This window comes from Triticum dicoccoides, chromosome 5B (assembly GCF_002162155.2).
Source record: "Triticum dicoccoides isolate Atlit2015 ecotype Zavitan chromosome 5B, WEW_v2.0, whole genome shotgun sequence".
Classification (NCBI taxonomy): Eukaryota; Viridiplantae; Streptophyta; class Magnoliopsida; order Poales; family Poaceae; genus Triticum; species Triticum dicoccoides.
In genome coordinates, this window is record NC_041389.1 from 121,867,509 (window position 1) to 121,887,074 (window position 19,566).

At 44.8% G+C, this 19,566-nt stretch overlaps 2 protein-coding genes and 1 non-coding gene across 3 annotated transcripts; 2 read left to right on the forward strand and 1 right to left on the reverse strand.

Annotated features, from left to right (window-relative positions):
- Positions 1-2,428: 2,428 nt before the first annotated feature.
- LOC119305274 (ubiquitin-related modifier 1 homolog) lies at positions 2,429-4,468 on the forward strand. Its single transcript, XM_037581844.1, has 4 exons — positions 2,429-2,637; positions 3,327-3,616; positions 3,708-3,786; positions 3,889-4,468. The coding sequence occupies exons 2-4, from the start codon at positions 3,594-3,596 to the stop codon at positions 4,096-4,098; spliced, it is 312 nt and encodes a 103-aa protein (XP_037437741.1). The 5' UTR covers positions 2,429-2,637; positions 3,327-3,593; the 3' UTR covers positions 4,099-4,468.
- A 10,195-nt stretch (positions 4,469-14,663) lies between these two features.
- Positions 14,664-14,736, forward strand: TRNAA-CGC. The gene has a single exon. It is a non-coding gene; the product is annotated as a tRNA-Ala (tRNA).
- A 400-nt stretch (positions 14,737-15,136) lies between these two features.
- LOC119305275 (osmotin-like protein) lies at positions 15,137-16,089 on the reverse strand. The gene has a single exon (XM_037581845.1). It carries the CDS (start codon positions 16,052-16,054, stop codon positions 15,353-15,355), a length of 702 nt encoding a protein of 233 aa, XP_037437742.1. The 5' UTR covers positions 16,055-16,089; the 3' UTR covers positions 15,137-15,352.
- Between the last annotated feature and the right edge of the window lie 3,477 nt (positions 16,090-19,566).

A 19,566-nucleotide genomic window follows, 5' to 3' on the forward strand; every position in this document is an offset into this window, starting at 1 on the left:
GCCCGAGATTCGATCGTCGGTATCTCAATACCTAGTTCAATCTCGTTACCGGCAAGTCTCTTTACTCGTTATGTAATGCATTGTTCCATAACTAACTCATCAGCTACATTGCTTGCAAGGCGTATAGTGATGTGCATTACCGAGAGGGCCCAGAGATACCTCTCGGACAATCGGAGTGACAAAACATAATCTCAAAATACGCCAACTCAACATGTACCTTTGGAGACACCTGTAGAGCTCCTTTATAATCAACCAGTTACGTTGTGAAATTTGGTAGCACACAAAGTGTTCCTCCGGTAAACGGGAGTTGCATAATCTCATAGTTGTAGGAACATGTATGAGTCATGAAGAAAGCAATAGCAACATACTAAACGATCAAGTGCTAAGCTAACGGAATGGGTCAAGTCAATCACATTATTCTCCTAATGATGTGATCCCATTAATCAAATAACAACTCATGTCTATAGTTAGGAAACACAACCATCTTTGATTAACGAGCTAGTCAAGTAGAGGCATACTAGTGACATTATGTTTGTCTATGTATTCACACATGTATTATGTTTCCGGTTAATACAATTCTAGCATGAATAATAAACATTTATCATGATATAAGGAAATAAATAATAACTTTAATATTGCCTCTAGGGCATATTTCCTTCATTAGTGATCTGGACGCCTTTCCCCCCAAATTTTTGCACGCTCTTTTGGCACTCATCCTTCTCTGAATCACCCTGAAGCCGCCAGCAAGCTCCATAACCAACATGGCTTCAGTTTCTTCAGAAACGCTCATATCCTGCCTTGGCTGGAGCTCAGCAACCTCTCCATTAGATCCAGACTCTCCTGCGAATGAGCATGGTAGAAGGCTTCCCATCGCACTCTTCTGGCCTTGAATCTCGAGGTCCTTGCCGCCAGTGCCCACGCGATCACCTTCGACGGCTGGGTGGCTTGATTTGGCACAATCAGAGAGAGCTGCTCCTCCTCGCTTGCATCAGAATGCGAGTTACAAGCTTCTGGGTTGATTCTGCGCCCCTCCTGGGCAGCCTCAACTCTCTCTGCAACTTCCTGGTGAGATCCACAATCAGCAGCTCTTCCGTCGCCCTCTCCGGTGTTGCTTCTCGCACACTCATGACGGGAGTGGTAGGCAGAGTAAGCTCGGGTTTCTCCTCCCATGCCCTCTGCAATCCTCAACCCGCAATCCATATCCTGAAATTCTGCAAACTCCGCATCCAGCCAAAGTTGCTTCGCCCACTCGTGACACTCGGGTCCAATTGCGCCACTGTTACAGGATGCCACAACTCTCAGTCCATGGCCGGGGCAGGGGAGAGGTATGGCCAGGGGTCGACCTCTTCTGAATCCGAAGGCGGCCGATGGCATCTTCCCCTCGATGCATTCCCATTTCGCCTGTCTTTGTGGATCTGTGCTCCTTGCCTCCGCCCGCGCCCAATTGACGAAATCCTTCGGGGAGGCGGTCGGGTGTGGCATCATCCTCTTCTCCTCCCAATTGCCTTCGAAATAGATCCTCCGCGCCAGATTGAGGAGCTCGTGATCCGCGTTGGCGCCATAGGTCTCGATTCCCCATGACGCCCATACCTTCATCTCCGGATCTGGCTCCGCCCCCGCCTTCTGCTGCAGCGCCCTCCACTCCCTTACACAGAGGAGATAGGAGGATGCGTCGTTGTGGATCCGCGTGGCTCGCTGCGTCCACCTCCGCATCCTCGTCGCCCGCAGCGTCTCCGGCGACACTGACCCAATCGGGCGCAACATCTCCGGGACGACCCGATACACGAAGGGGGGAGGCATGTACGGGATTGTCGAGCCCGGGCGAGGAGGCGAGCATGTGGATCTGTCGACTCTCGGCATGGGGGGCAGGGTGTAGGGCGGGGACGGGGTGTAGGGCGGGGAGGCTCGCCGTTGCGGGGAAGTCGGCGGCGAGGTGGGGTGGGTGGGGTGGAGTCGCGATCGCGAGCATAGGTATTGTTTGGCTCCTGCACTTCACGTTTTTCAACACTTTAAGATTTTCCTTCTTTCGATCCATTTTAAGATTCATGTAGACTTGACAATCGGTTTTAGTTTCAGCTCCAAGGCACTTTGTTAAATAATCTCTTTTGTCTTGTGGTTGATGACCCTCATTTGCGCAAACAAACCTACATGATGTAACCTTGCCATCGGTAGCCTTCTGTTTGTATACCTTTTTCTAACCTCAAATCCTTTCTGTCCACTGTAAGTAAGCCAAAATGTCCAAGCCTCGTCTAAATTTCTCGTGTCGTTGGATGCCTGATGGACGGTGCAGGTTGTACGACGTCCCTCTGCAGTAGACGTTCCTAAGTCAGAGGATCTCGTTCCCAATCGCGACTCCTGCCAGTGCGCCGCGCCGCCGCTGCCGGCGACTGCCCCCACGCTCCTGCCAGGGACTGCCCCGCCCCCTGCCGCTCGACTTCCCCCCACCCCCAGGCCCCCAAGTTCCCCAGACAGCCGGCAGTCCCCGCCTCCCGCCTCCCCGCTGCTCAGGACAGCCGGTGCTGCTCCAGCCTCTAGGCTCTAGGCGGACGCCGCCGCAGCTCTACAACCTCTAATCCGTCCTCTCCTCGACTCCCCGTCTCCCCGCGCAACCAGCAGTTCGTCCATCCAGGGGACAGGGTAATTTTCTCAGATATATAATGTTACGATCTGTCGGCTATGAGACAATTCAAGATTTCAATACACGCTCTGTTTCTTTGTGTTTAATTGAAACTTGAACCAACTATTCCTCTGATTCGAATTGTAGCAGAAACTTGAACCAACCAAGACTCCAAGAGTCAATCTTTCAATCAGTATGTATCTATATATAGCCCCTGTCTATGTATGAAGAAAGTTGAATTGAAACTTGAACCAACTATTCAGTCATCTCATGTTGTAGCAGAAACTTGGACCAACTGTGCCTATATGCTATATATATTTTTGATTTGAAACTGGAGCATTTTGATGTCAATTCATTTCATGTTGCAAAAATAGAAGATGAAGAGATATTTTTCATGTTGTCTGCTATGAAAGTGTCTACACCCGGGGTTTCAGTTTTATCATGTACTCCGTATTATCTCTTTTGTTGGATTGTTAAGCACTGAGGTTAAATTCTAGAATTATTGAACAATTGAGATTTATTTTGTATGTTATCACATATGGTCTTTTTTAATGTCATGGTATACTTTTGGGTAGTTATAAGTGCCAAAGTTTTTCCATGTTAAAAAAAATGGGCCCGGGCTTTGCTTTAATCCTGGCTCCGCCATTGTACTAGATAATAACCTAATTTCTCTCCAAAAATAAAGCTAACCTAATCCCAAATTGAACAGGCACTCGAGCACGCCGCTGCCGCCCACACACCGCGATACGCTCCTCCTCCGCCACCGCCGAAGCCCTCCACTGCAACACCGCTCTCCGCTGCCGACCACACCCTGCAATCTTGCACGCCTCCAACGCTTCCAACAACTTAACTACCGGTTGCCCTTTTCCGCAACCCTCTTCCCTTCCACCTTTTTATCTTCACTCTTCTCTTGGCCTGATTCCAACAAGGAAATTCTAAAACCTAATCAATCTGCATCGCTTCTGATCCTTCAGCTATGCATCTCACTCTTGAATTCGGGTAATCCTTCTCTCTTTCATTCGATTGCTTTTCTCTTTGTGTTTATTAGTCTGCCATTTGTCATTTTTATGAGGTTGATGTGATGTTTCAGGGGCGGTCTGGAGCTTCTCCTAGAGAAATCCACCAAGGTACACAAGGTGGATGTCCAGCCTAGGGACGGTGAAGACAAGGTGCTGCTTGATCAAATGCCTCAGGAGAGACTGCTTATCGTACTTTCAGTTTGGTTACTTTATAACCTTACGTTGTTGTGTGGAATTTTGGTATTTTTGTAGGCCACGATGAAGGGGTTGCTCTCTTGGGTGAAGTCCAATTTGATCAAGGAGCGGCCGGAGATGTTCATGAAGGATAATTCTGTGTATGGTTTCTCTTTTTCCTTTTTCATTTGCTTGTGTTTTGGCGGAAGTGTCTGGAGACCTTGTTGCCGTCCAGGATTTGTGCTATCAGCTTCTCTAGTTCATCACTTCAGCCTGGTGCCTATGTGATAACTAGTGTAAGTCAACAACAAGCACAAAGCCTTTTGCCCCAAGCAAGTTGGGGTAGGCTAGAGATGAATTCCAACAGAAAACTGTGAGAACTAATAACTAGTGTGATTTCTTCAAAAAAGAAGTGGAAATGAATATATGCTGATAACTAGTGAGTACTTTCATTGGTGGAGATGGAGACTCTTAAGGCTCAGTTTATGGTTGATGACGAGTGTTGTGCTTAACTTAATTAATACAATACTTTGCTCTGGAAGAATACTAGAATAGACATGAAAGCAGAGAAATGTTTGTCTGCAAAAAATTTGAACAACAACAAACAACAACAACAACAACAACAACAACAACAACAACAACAACAAAGCCTTTAGTCCCAAACAAGTTGGGGTAGGCTAGAGGTGAAACCCATAAGATCTCGTGACCAACTCATGGCTCTGGCACATGGATAGCAAACTTCCACGCACCCCTGTCCATAGCTAGTTGCCGGGGAGTGAAGCGCCTTTGGTAGGTGGAATTTGGTAAGGAAAAATTTATTTAGTGTGCTGAAATTTTCTGTCACTTGTTACCATGGAAAGTAATTGTTTGAGGGGCTTGTTCGGGGTATCTTCACCCCGTCCAGTTGAGCCAAGAGTTGCTCCTCAACCTAGTGAACCTAGTGAACCTATTGAAAATGAAACTGCTTTTCAGATTCCTTCGGGTATGATGGAAAAACTGCTAGCTAACACTTTCGCAGGAGATGGAACAAAGCATCCTGACGAACATCTATGCACTGTGGATGATATTTGTGGACTATTTAAGCCTGCAGGTGTACCCGATGATGTCGTTAAGAGGAAGACTTTCCCTTTATCTTTGGAGGGAGACGCATTGACATGGTATAGGCTATGTGATGATACGAGATCATGGAACTATAAAAGATTGAAATTGAAATTTCATCAAAAGTATTATCCGATGCATCTTGTTCATCGTGATCGCAATTATATATATAATTTTTGGCCTCGCGAAGGAGAAAGCATCGCTCAAGCTTGGGGGAGGCTTAAATCAATGTTATATTCATGCCCCAATCATGAGCTCTCAAAATTGACAATTCTCCAGAACTTTTATGCTCGGCTTTCTGAAAATAATCGCACCATGCTCGATACTTCTTGTGCTGGCTCTTTTATGATGAAGTCTATTGAATTTGGATGGAATTTATTGGATAGAATTAAACGCAACTCTGAAGATTGGGACCTCGACGAAGGTAAGGAGTCAGGTATGACACCTAAGTTTGATTGTGTTAAATCTTTTATGGATACCGATATTTTTCGTAATTTAGCACTAAATATGGACTTGACTATGAGATAGTAGCTTCTTTCTGTGAATCTTTTGCTACTTATGTTGATCTCCCCAAGGAGAAGTGGTTTAAATATCATCCGGCCATAGAAGTAAAAGTAGTTGCACCTATTAAAGTTGAAGAAAAGAGTGTCACTTATAATGATCCTATTGTTCCTACTTCTTATGTTGAGAAACCTCCTTTCCCTGTTAGAATGAAGGATCATGCTAAAGCTTCAACTGTTGTTCGTAAAAGCAATACTAGGACTTATACACCTCCCGAGCAAGTCAAAGTAGAATCCAATATTGCTATTGTTAAAGATCTCTTGTCTGATAATATTGATGGGGCATGTTATTCAATTCACTGGTGAAACTGCTAGAATTGCTAAACCCTGTGATAGAGATAAACATAGACCTGTGGTAGGCTTGCCTGTTATTTCTATTAAAATAGGAGATCATTGTTATCATGGCTTATATGATATGAGTGCTAGTGCTAGTGTTATACCCATTGGCTTATACAAAGAAATTATGCATGAGATTGCACCTGCTGAGTTAGAAGATATTGATGTTACAATTAAACTTGCCAATAGAGATACTATATCTCCAATGGGAATTGTTAGAGATGTTGAAGTCTTGTGTGGGAAAACCAAATATCCCGCTGATTTTCTTGTTCTTGGTTCTCCACAAGATAGCTTTTGTCCATTATATTTGGTAGACCCTTCTTGCGTATCGTTAATGCTACGATAGATTGCAAAAAGAATGTTGTTGCTGTTGGCTTGGATGATATGGTTCATGAATTTAATTTTTCTAAATTTAGTAAACAACATTGTGAGGAAGAATTGCCTAGTAAGGATGAAATTATTGGTCTTGCTTCTATAGTTGTACCTCCTAGTGATCCTTCAGAACACTATTTGCTAGACCATAAAAACGATATGTTCATGAATGAAAGAAGGGAAATAGATGAAGTATTCTTTAAACAGGAACCTATTCCGCAACACAATTTGCCTGTTGAAATCCTAGGGGATCCTCCTCCACCTAAGGGTGATCCCGTGTTTGAACTTAAACCGTTGCCTGATAATCTTAAATATGCTTATCTTGATGAAAAGAAAATATATCCTGTCATTATTAGCGCTAACCTTTCAGATCATGAAGAAGAAAGATTATTGAAAACTCTGAAGAAGCATCGTGCCGCTATTGGATATACTCTGGATGATCTTAAGGGCATCAGTCCCACCCTATGTCAACATAAAATAAATTTCGAAGCTGATGCCAAACCAGTTTGTGATCCTCAACGACGTTTGAATCCTAAAATGAAAGAAGTGGTAAGAAAAGAAATACTCAAGCTTCTGGAGGCAGGTATAATTTATCCCGTTGCTGATAGTCAGTGGGTAAGTCCTGTCCATTGTGTCCCTAAGAAGGGAGGTATTACTGTTGTCCCTAATGATAAAGATGAATTGATTCCGCAAAGAATTATCACAGGTTATAGGATGGTAATTGATTTCCGCAAATTAAATAAGGCTACTAAGAAAGATCATTACCCCTTACCTTTTATTGATCAAATGCTAAAAAGATTATGCAAACATACACATTATTGCTTTCTAGATGGTTATTCTGGTTTTTCTCAAATACCTGTGTCGGCTAAAGATCAATCAAAGACTACTTTTACATGCCCTTTTGGTACTTTTGCTTATAGATGTATGCCTTTTGGTTTATGTAATGCACCTGCTACCTTTCAAAGATGCATGATGGCTATATTCTCTGACTTTTGCGAGAAAATTTGTGAGGTTTTCATGGACGACATTTCCGTCTATAGTTCCTCTTTTGATGATTGCTTGAGCAATCTTGCTCAAGTTTTGCAGAGATGTGAAGAAACTAATCTTGTCTTGAACTGGGAAAAGTGCCACTTTATGGTTAATGAAGGTATTGTCTTGGGGCACAAAGTTTCTGAAAGAGGTATTGAAGTTGATAAAGCCAAGGTTGATGCTATTGAAAAGATGTCATGTCCCAAGGACATCAAAGGTATAAGAAGTTTCCTTGGTCACACCGGATTTTATAGGAGGTTCATACAGGACTTCTCAAAAATCTCTCGGCCTCTGACTAATTTATTACAAAAAGATGTACCATTTGTCTTTGATGATGATTGTGTAGAAGCATTTGAAATACTTAAGAAAGCACTAGTCTCTGCACCTGTTGTTCAGCCACCTGATTGGAATTTACCCTTTGAAATTATGTGTGATGCTAGTGATTATGCTGTAGGTGCTGTTCTAGGGCAAAGAGTTGATAAGAAATTGAATGTTATCCATTATGCTAGTAAGACTCTAGACAATGCTCAAAGAAATTATGCTACTACCGAAAAGGAACTTTTAGCGGTTGTATTTGCTTGTGATAAATTCAGACCCTATATTATTGATTCTAGAGTAACTATTCATACAGATCATGCTGCTATTAAATATCTTATGGAAAAGAAAGATGCGAAACCTAGACTCATTAGATGGGTTCTCTTGCTTCAAGAATTTGATTTACATATTGTTGATAGAAAAGGAGCTGAGAACCCCGTTGCAGACAACTTGTCTAGGCTAGAGAATGTTCTTGATGACCCACTACCTATTGATGAAAACTTTCCTGATGAGTAATTAAATGTCATAAGTACTTCTCGTAGCACTCTGTGGTATGCTGATTATGCTAATTATATTGTTGCTAAATTTATACCGCCTAGCTTCACATACCAACAAAAGAAAAAGTTCTTATATGACTTGCGGCATTACTTTTGGGATGACCCACATCTTTATAAAGAAGGACTAGATGGTGTTATTAGACGTTGTGTACCTGAGCATGAACAGGAACAGATCCTACGCAAGTGTCACTCCGAGGCTTATGGAGGACACCACGCTGGAGATAGAACTGCACATAAGGTATTGCAATCCGGTTTTTATTGGCCTACTCTCTTCAAGGATGCACGTAAGTTTGTTTTGTCTTGTGATGAATGTCAAAGAATTGGTAATATCAGTAGACGTCAAGAAATGCCTATGAATTATTCACTTGTTATTGAGCCATTTGATGTTTGGGGCTTTCATTATATGGGACCTTTTCCCGCCTCTAATGGTTACACTCATATTCTAGTTGCTGTTGATTACGTTACTAAGTGGGTAGAAGCTATTCCAACTAGTAGTGCTGATCATAACACTTCTATTAAAATGCTTAAGGAAGTTATTTTTCTGAGGTTTGGAGTCCCTAGATACTTAATGACTGATGGTGGTTCATACTTTATTCATGGTGCTTTCCGTAAGATGCTTGCTAAATACGACATTAATCATAGAATTGCATCTCCATATCACCCGCAGTCTAGTGGTCAGGTAGAATTGAGCAATAGAGAGCTCAAATTAATTTTGCAAAAGACTGTCAATAGGTCTAGAAAGAATTGGTCCAAAAAACTGGATGATGCTTTATGGGCCTATAGAACTGCGTACAAAAATCCTATGGGTATGTCTCCGTATAAGATGGTTTATGGAAAAGCATGTCACTTACCTCTCGAACTAGAACATAAGGCATATTGGGCTATTAAAGAGCTCAACTATGATTTCAAACTTGCCGGTGAGAAGAGGTTATTTGATATTAGCTCACTTGATGAATGGAGAACCCAAGCTTATGAAAATGCCAAGCTGTTTAAAGAAAAAGTTAAAAGGTGGCATGATAAAAGGATACAAAAGCGAAGTTTAATGTAGGTGATTATGTATTGCTATACAACTCTCGTTTCAGATTTTTTGCAGGAAAACTTCTCTCCAAATGGGAAGGTCCTTACGTTATCGAGGAGGTCTATCGTTCTGGTGCCATAAAAGTTAATAACTTCGCAGGCACAAATCCGAAGGTGGTGAACGGTCAAAGAATCAAACACTATATCTCAGGTAATCCTATAAATGTTGAAACTAATGTTATTGAAATCGTAACCCCGGAGGAATACATAAGAGACACTTTCCAGAACGTTCCAGACTCCGAAAAGGAATAGGTATGTGGTACGGTAAGTAAACCGACTCCAAAACAATTTTAAGGCAATATTTCTCCGTTTTGGAATATTTAGAAAAATAGAAAAATAAGTAGCAGTCCGGGGAGGACACGAGGCCTCCACGAGGGTGGAGGGCACGCCCTACCCCCTGGGCACGGCCCCTACCTCGTGAGCACCTCGTGTGCCCTCCAGACTCCGTTTCCTTGCACAGTACGTATTTTGGTCGGTAAAAATTCATTATATATACTCCCAAAGGTTTTGACTCTCGTATCACGCAAATCTCCCCTGTTTTTGTTCCGAGTTGTTGCTGCTGCAGACAAGAGCAAGATGTCTTCTCAAGAGTCAGTCGGGGCAAACAGCGACGCTGACCACTTTGGGCCGGCAACGGAGGAAGAGATGGAGGCTGACCTGATGAGAGTAGATGCCATGGAAGATCAAGAATTCACCTCTCGCTTCCGAGCTGGGTTTATGATGGGGGAACTACAGAGCTCAGCTATTCCAAACTCGGTTATTCCTTCCAATGTTAAATTTCTTTCCTATGAAAATATGAGGAGAAGTATCTCTGGTTCTCCCGCAGCTATGCAACACCCTTGGGTGCAAGGAGCTTTAGCCGTTACAGGAAAGCTTCGCAAGGAAATAATGGACCTCAAGCAGCAGGTCAATAAGCTCGAGGAGGAGAACCGTATTCTGAGGGGGATCATCGCTAAGAATATTACGCCAACAACAAAGAAGGAGACATAATCACATGGGTATGGGCACTCTCCTTGGCAACTGCCAAGCTTGGGGGAGGTATCCTGGTATCGTATCACCATCACAAATCCTATCTTTACCGTTTTTCTTATTTCGATCCTATTAGTAGTATCTTGATTTAGTAGAATAAAGTCATGGCATGATCTAGTTTTGAGTTTTGCTTTATGATCCTTCTTTGTAATCGAGTCCGTGATCTATATAATAAAGATTAGTGTTGAGTCAAGGGCTTGAGTATTTTGACATGATCTTGGGTGATTAGTAGAAAAAGAATAAAAAGAATCAAGAGTTCATATTGATCTTATTGAAAGTAATGACTTCACATAGAAAGAGTATGATGATTTAAAGTTGTTGGGAGTTGGCAAATATAGTTTTGGTCATCGTTGCAATTAATAGGAAGTAATAAGGAAAGAGAGGTTTCACATATAGATATATTATCATTGACATCTTTTATGATTGGGAGCACTCATTAAAATATGACATGCTAAAGAGTTGATGTTGGACAAGGAAGACAACATAATGAGTTATGTTCTCTTACATCTGAGATAAAGTATGTTGTCATGGTTCCTCTACCGTGTTGAGTTTTCCTTTCCCTCTCATGCTAGCCAATCTTCAGCACTAAGTAGAAATACTACTTGTGCTTCCAAATATCCTTAAACCAGTTTTGCCATGAGAGTCTACCATATCTACCTATGGATTGAGTAAGATCCTTCAAGTAAGTTGTCATCGGTGCAAGCAATAAAAATTGCTCTCTAAATATGCATGACTTATTAGTGCAGAGAAATAAGCTTTGTACGAACTTGTTGTGGACGCAATAAAAGCGATGGACTGCATAATAAAGGTTCACATGCAAGGGGCAATATAAAGTGACGTTCTTTTGCATTAAGATTTTGTGCATCAACCCTAAACGCGCATGACAACCTCTGCTTCCCTCTGCGAAGGGCCTATCTTTTATTATTATCCTCTACCCTATGCAAGACTCACGGTGATCTTCACCCTTCCTTTTTCATTTTATCCTTTGGCAAGCTCAGCATGTTGGAAAAAACATGATATACATATCTAATTGGATGTGGGGGAGCGTGAATTATTATTCTTGACATTACCCTTGAGGTAAAAGGTTGTGGGGCAAAAACTATAAGCCCCTATCTTTCTCTGTGTCCGATTAAAACTCTGTAACCACAAGTATCGCGTGAGTGTTAGCAATTATGAAGGACTAAGTGATAGTTGAGTATGTGGACTTGCTTTTAAGATCTGACATAGACTCTTTCCGATGTTATGATAAATTGCAATTGCTTCAATGACCGAGATTATAATTGTTGGTGCCCAATAAAGTTTCTGATTCATATTTTGGTTTTGTGAAAAGAACATCACTAGAACATAAGTAATCATATGACAAAATTTATATATGTTGCTGTTATGAAGTAATCATGATGCCTTCATGTCCGTATTTTATTTTTTATCGACGCCTCTACCTCTAAACATGAGGACATATTTATTGTTATCGGCTTTTCGCTTGAGGACAAGCGAGGTCTAAGCTTGGGGGAGTTGATACGTCCATTTTGCATCATGCTTTTATGTCAATATTTATTGCATTATGGGTTGTTATTTCACGTTATGTCACAATACTTATGGCTATTCTCTCTTATTTTACAAGGTTTATATGAAGAGGGAGAATGTCGGCAGCTGGAATTCTGGGCTGGAAAAGGAGCAAATATTGAAGGACTATTCTGGGCAACTCCAAAAGTCCTAAAACTCCACGGAATACCTTAGAATAAATAAAGAAAAATCGTCGCCAAAGATGAAGGCCAGGGGGCCCACACCCTGCTCACGAGGGTGGGGGGCGCCCCCCTGGGCGCGCCCCCCTACCTCGTGGGCCCCCTGGTGGCTCTTCGACGCCCATCTTCTCCCATATGAAGTCTTTCGATGAGAAAAAAATAGAAGAGAACCTTTCGGGACGAGACTCCGCCGCCACGAGGCGGAACCTTGGCGGAACCAATCTAGGGCTCCGACAGAGGTGTTCTGCTGGGGACAATTCCCTCCGGGAGGGGGAAATCATCACCATCGTCATCACCAACGCTCCTCTCATCGGGAGAGGGCAATCTCCATCAACATCTTCATCAGCACCATCTCATCTCCAAACCCTAGTTCATCTCTTGTATCCAATTCTTGTCTCCAAGTCTGGGATTGGTGCTAGTAGGTTGCTAGTAGTGTTGATTACTCCTTGTAGTTGATGCTAGTTGGTTTATTTGGTGGAAGATCATATGTTCAGATCCTACATGCACATTATTACCCCTCTGATTATGAACATGAATATGCTTTGTGAGTAGTTACGTTTGTTTCTGAGGACAAGGGAGAAGTCTTGCTATTAGTAGTCATGTGAATTTGGTATTCGTTCGATATTTTGATAAGATGTATGTTGTCTAACCTCTAGTGGTGTTATGTGAACGTTGACTACATAACACTTCACCATTATTTGGGCCTAGAGGAAGGCATTGGAAAGTAATAAGTAGATGATGGGTTGCTAGAGTGACAGAAGCTTAAACCCTAGTTTATGCGTTGCTTCGTAAGGGGCTGATTTGGATCCATCTGTTTCATGCTATGGTTAGGTTTACCTTAATACTTTTGTTGTAGTTGCGGATGCTTGCAATAGAGGTTAATCATAAGTGGGATGCTTGTCCAAGTAAGGGCAGTACCCAAGCACCGGTCCACTCACATATCAAATTATCAAAGTACCGAACGCGAATCATATGAGCGTGATGAAAACTAGCTTGACGATATTCCCATGTGTCCTCGGGAGCGCTTTTCCTATTATAAGAGTTTGTCCAGGCTTGTCCTTTGCTACAAAAAGGATTGGGCCACCTTGCTGCACTTTATTTACTTTTGTTACTTGTTGCTCGTTACCATTTATCTTATCACAAAACTATCTGTTACCACTTATTTCAGTACTTGCAGAGAATACCTTGCTGAAAACCGCTTATCATTTTCTTCTGCTCCTCGTTGGGTTCGACACTCTTACTTATCGAAAGGACTACGATAGATCCCCTATACTTATGGATCATCACGCTTCACAAAAGAATCTGTCCTTTGGTCCCTCGATCACGTGTGTACCTCCAAGAATGACGCCCCCAAGGGAGGAACGACACCAGAGCGCCGCCGTCATCCGATCATCCGATCTGGGGTTTCCCTCGGAGGTAGCAGAGAGTGGTCTTGAACTTCTCCACGGCGATGCCTTCAAGAAGGGAACGCCGCAGATAGCGCCGCCACCGCCGGCTTTAGCAGGAGCCGAAGGCAAGTTTTCACCCAGACCAGTTCAAAGGGATCCAACTCTCGTGCCCGGGCCTCCGTCACCACCAGCACCACCAGGCAGACCCTGGAGTACCAGCATATCAGCGAGCCGACGACACCACCGCATCCAGGTCGCCGGCCACGCTGGGCCGCCGCCATTCCCCACGCCGTCCGGGTCAGAGGCGGTGCCGCCGACCGCGCACAAGGACCGCCGCCGCCTGCACACGCCGGAGCGCCACCGAGAGCCCAGCGCCCGCCACCGCTTGCCGAAGCCAACCACCCGAGCACTGGCGCCACCGTGGAGCCATCAGATCGGGGAGGAAGACGCGCGCCGACCACCCTCGCGGACCCCGCCGCACGCCCGAGCGCCGGCGCCACCGCGGCGCCATCAGATCGAGATGAGGAGGAGCCCGTGCACTCGCCGCCCCGCGCAGACCACGCCGCTGCCGTCAAGCAGGGGAGCCCCGCCTAGATCCGCCGGCGGCCCGACCTGCCACCGAGCCGAGCGCCGCCGTGAGGGCCGGCCGTCCCGCACCGCCCAGGAGCCTCGCGATGGGGGAGGGAGCCCCGCTGCCGCCGACGCACGCGCGGGCTTTGCCCGGCGGCGTCCCCTGGCGGCGGCGAGGGAGAAGGAAGGCGAGAAAGGGGAGCGGCGGCGGCAATCTAGGGTTCCGCCCGGGCCGCTTGCGGGAGCGGCACGGGGGCAGGCGGTGGTGGGAGTCGTCACCTGTTGTCAGCCGAAAACCTATGTCGGTGTGTGATACTAGTAAATATGATCGGTTTAAGCACTTGTTAATTGTATCGATTCTGTTTCGGATAATCCACATATAATTGGGAAAAATGTTGATTTTGAAAGTTGTGTGGGTGTTGTATTTCTGGTCGGAAGGAGTATGGCACTCTACATTTTTTCGTCTCCAAATACTAGTATGAAGTGGTCGAACATGCAAAGCACAGGTGGTTAGAACCGCAATAAGGAGCATGATTCAGGCGATCATTTTCAGGAGCAAGAGTCCAGGATAAGTGAAGCGCATCGAGCACCTGAAGCTACTGGTTTACAAAGATTATTGTCATGAAATGCAAACAGGGATCAATGTGGTCAATATGACGAAGAATAATGAAAGACCGTCTATACCCACAGATACAGATGGAATGCATTGCTCTTTGCCTCTGCAGCGCCAGCACTTTTAGAGCACATCCCTTTAAACGGAAAATATTATAATTGCAGAATGGGGACGTAGCTCATATGGTAGAGCGCTCGCTTCGCATGCGAGAGGCACGGGGTTCGATTCCCCGCGTCTCCAGTGCCACATTATTTTTGAATTTTTTCTATAATCACAGCCTTTGTTTTTGGGGAAGAGAAGAAGAAATCACATTTGTTTTGTCGAGAAGAAGAAATCACATTTGTTTTGTCGATCTTAGCAGCGGGCCTGCTGATTAAGCTACCCGTCGCGAGGTTGTAGGCCCAGATTTTCGTTGCAATGCCAGCCCAGCATTTCGTTACCGTGCAGCCCCCGTGGAGAACGGACCACGCTTCTCTTTAACCCGTTTTTTTTTCACGCCTCTCTCTCGTTTTTTTTTTGCGGGGCCTCTGTCTTGTTCTAGCTACTCGGCTCGATATTCTAAAAAAAAAAGTATTTCACTCCACATAGCGCCAACGCTCACAAGTAATGGTAGAGCGCGCTACTTGTCCACAAAAATGTATGCATAAGAACGGATGTACGGGAACGGATTGTTGACGATCCCGTTAAGATTCACATAATATATTATGGAGCGATAATCCAAGACCTACGGGTCTTTACGTGACTGTTACGTGATACAGAGTCACGGCCGGGCGGCACACATTGTACGTGCCGTTCTTATTTTCACTACTACACCTTATACGTGTATCATCAACAGCACGCGCTAATGGCCCGCCACCTAGTTCTCGGCGACGACGATATCCGGCTGTGCGGCGGCGTCGGCGTCGACCATTGCGGGCTGGCAGAAGACGACCTTGAGCTCGCCGGGCGCGTAGCAGTGCTGCTCCACGGGCTCCCTGTCGACCGGCGTCGTCCGCGTCAGCGGGCACCGCTGCTTGAAGTACCCGGGTGGCCCATTGCACGCGACCACGCAGCCGCCCGCGCCCACCACGCGCTGCGCCGGCGGGCACCCGGCGTTCAGGTCCGCCGTGCACCCCAGGGCCGGGCACGGCCCGTCGCCGCTGATGGCCTGCGGGCTCACCGCCACCGGCACGTTGAACCCGTCCACCAGGCTCACGCTGTACACCGCCAGGTCCTGCCGCGGCGCGCCCTCGGCCGAGTGCACGGTCAGCTGCACCACGCCCGCGGGCCGCTCGCTCCCCGTCTCGCACCGCGGCGGGGGCGCGCAGCCGGTGCGCGCCACCAGCTTCCCGGACCAGAAGGTCGGCGGGAAGGGGAAGGAGACGAGCCCGTGGCCGTTGCCCTCGAGGCGGATGTCGTTGCCGCAAATGGAGGGGAAGCCCCTGTTCGGGGTCACCAGCGGCCACACGGGGTACGGGCACAGGTTGTGCAGGGTCAGCGTGGTGCCCGTCGCCGGTGCCGCCAGGAAGGCGGCGGCCAGGAGGGTGCCGATCACGAGGCGCTCGCCCATGCCAGCCATAGTCTCTGCGCTGCTTGTTTCTTGGCTTTTGCACTGCAGGGCGCTGCTTTGACGTTCAACGGACGTGCAGGCTAGCTTGTTTATATAGGCGACGTCGTCTCCATCTCGTCGTGAGTGCTGAAGTTGGTCAGAGTTACTTAGCTTTGATGCCTACCGTTCTGTTCCCAAACCCAAACGAGAAAGCAAAGTGAGTCCACCCACCGCTAATTTCAAAACAGAGGCACAGCACCGCGTCTTTTCATATTGCTCCCGGTTTGCTACCACTAAGCACCTGATCGAACGAACAAGCACAGGGTTGAATGCCAAACTCACGGGAAAAGAATCCATCGGTTCAGTTCACCAATCATCACCAAGCCTTTCACTTTATCACCCAGTTGTTTTTGCAGTGAATTTCTGAAATGCAGTGAATTTCTGAAACAAAATTCATAATACTAGTACAGTTCATTCCACTAATCTATCTGAGAGGAGTTGTGCGGTTGATTTGGTTGGCATCGGGACTCACTGAGTGGACTTACTTCATTCCGTCCATGAGTTCATAACTGCTGAGAGGCTTCAGTTGCGTACATGCGATGCAGTGTTCCTATTTGCAGTAGCATGAACCGGTGTGAGCTGTCGTATGTGTGCTAGAATCACGGAGCTGTTACGCTGCAAGGAAAGAAGAGCCTGAATCACGGTGAGTGGCTTCTATTCTGGAGAATGCGTGCTTCCTTGCCGAGAAGATTCATTATCTTCTTCTTCCTGGCGGTTACATTAGCTTCTTTCGGAAGTGGCGTACTGGCGTTCATCACTAACCAAAAATGCAATGGCGTACGTGTCTGGTGCATCTCTGGGCATGTCAAGTGGACTACCATATTCTGTACTTCCCCCCTTGGTTCTTTGCTCAAGGGTAGAAATTTCAGGAACATTCAGTGAATCGATATTAAGTGGGTATAAGACAGTTCCATGCCTTATGACGAATATTAATGCATCCTAGCAGCATGCATGATGCTTCAAAGTTGAATTCATCTTAAAGTTGGATATAAAATTCCCTTTAACATGGCTGAACGACACTGAACTTGTACACATAATTAATTTGTCTTGTTCAAATACAGCTCAAAGCTAAGAGAACAATTCATTGGTCTATATCTATCTCTACTGCTTAAAAAGAATGTCAAGTTTCATCTTTGACTTTTTTTTCTTACCACCCATTCGTCCAACCTTCCATCTACGACAATGAATCACTTTAATTTACTTACCTTATGAACCAATTTCACTTTTATCCAATTTTACTTATTGAATTTCTCATCAAACTATAAGGTAAATCACGGGCAGGATTTGGCAAAAAATATATTTACATAATCACATTAATATGGACTGTTAAATCACAAGTTAACATAATAGAATATTTTTATCCCGTTGCAATGCCAGTATATTTATGTCCTCTTGCACGTACAAACATTGTGACGAAAAACACTGAAAGCAATTACAACAAGGGAAGCAACCCATCTATTCTGGAGATTACAACGAAAGGAGAGCCTGAATCACGGTGAGTGGCCTCTATTTTGGAGATTGCGTGCTTCCTTGTTGAGCAGATTCATTATCTTCTTCTTCTAGGCGGTTACATTAGCTTCTTTCGGAAGTGGCGTACTAGCGTTCTCACTAACCAAAAATGAAATGGAGTACGTGTTGCATATCTGAGAATGTCAAGTGGACAATGGATTAGTCAGAACCACCATATTATTTCATAATATCATGTCGATCATGTTCGTTGCTTTCGGTCTTGGTTCTTTGCTCAAGGGTAGAAATTTTAGGAACATACAATTAATCGATATTGAGTTGATATAAGACAGTTCCATGCCTTACGGCGATTATTAGTGCATCCCAACAGAATGCATGATGCTTCATAGTTGAATTCATCTTAAAGTTGGAAACAAAATTCCCCTTTGAACATGGCTGAAGGACACGGATATTACACATAATTAATTTGTCTAGTTCAAATACAGTAATAAGAAGCTAAGAAAACAAGTCATTATCTATATATGTGACAACAAGAAAAACACCGAAAGCAATTGCGAAGAAGGAAGCAACCCGTCCATAATAGTATATCAATAAATGGCAACCAATTCCACAAAAGATAATAGTTTGGATGCCCAAACAGATCGCCGCGAACTATATAATGCATAGTACCGATTCTAAGAGCAACTCTTGCATCCGGTCAAAAAAAAGAGAAATTATCGCAGAGTTGCCATATTATTTGTAGTCACAATAATATATATGTGATCCATATGCATTTGGAGACTAGCCGGACGACGCATAAACTCAGAGTCGCCATCATTTTTTTTTCACGTTCAAACACTTCGATTGCCTTTAATTTTAAATATTTAACACATCAAGAAAACATGCACATAAGTTTTAGAAAGTTGCATAAATGAAAGCGTCAACCGGCGATATGTACAAATCACATGTTGTCAGCATGTGCACCATCCACTTTTCCGACGTGTGCGTTGTCGCCTCATCCAAGGTCCCTGCACCATATGATCGACATTCACATTTTCTTCCAAAATTCTCACACCTATGGATCCGTAGAGTTCGCATCCAGCATGATGAAACGATTCCCCTGGCTAGTCGTTTAATTGTCGCCCGATGCACCTGAATTTCGAGCCGTGCCTCCATCTCTTCCTGACGCTGCATGCTCTCTTGCATAACATCTCATCTCACTCTCTTATCTTGGATCTTCTTTAGTTCTTCTCCATCTCTATCTTTTATTGTGCCCTCTCTCTATATATACTCATTCCTTATCCTCAACAACACATTGATGTTTTTCTTTCATCGCCTCCACCTCTCCATCTGTCTTGAGCTCCTCATTTCCTCTCTTACTCTCGTCGGTCTGACCTGCTAGACGTCAGAGTGGGACTTCTAGGCACCCTTTTCTCTCCATCACCATCATCATCTTCATCGCCGTCCATCCCCGAAGAGGAACGGTTGCACTTGTAATTTTTTTGGACCGCTGCCATCATTCTTCTGCTTGAAGCACGCACGTCCTCTCAATGGTCAAGTGTCCCGCTATAGTTGACTCTGGCTCAAAGAAGACATTCGCCTCTATTAGGGAGGCCCCGCTAGAAGCAATGAAGATGTATGCCCCGATGGCTTCAACATGGCAATGGGTACCCATTGCCCACGAAAAAAAAATACCCTATTAGGGTAAGGACTTGGGAAAAATAATTACCCATCAGTTTATAAATGAGAAAAAAATACCCATCGAGAAGTTGGGTACATGCAAGGGAAGGAAAGATCATACACACGTACCCGCATACCCATATCCTTATACATTCCAACAGGTAGGCCCCTTATGTCATTCACTAAAAAATTGAAAACCCTAGCGCTGCTTTATTAGGATTCGGCGCTTTGAGATGTCAAGGCTCATGAAGTGAAGAGAAGATGAAAGCTAATCAGGTTGCTTTGGACCGTTTGGTGTCATTTTGGAGATGTTGAAGTGGCTTTTAAATGTTGAACCAATTAGCCATTTGAGTGTT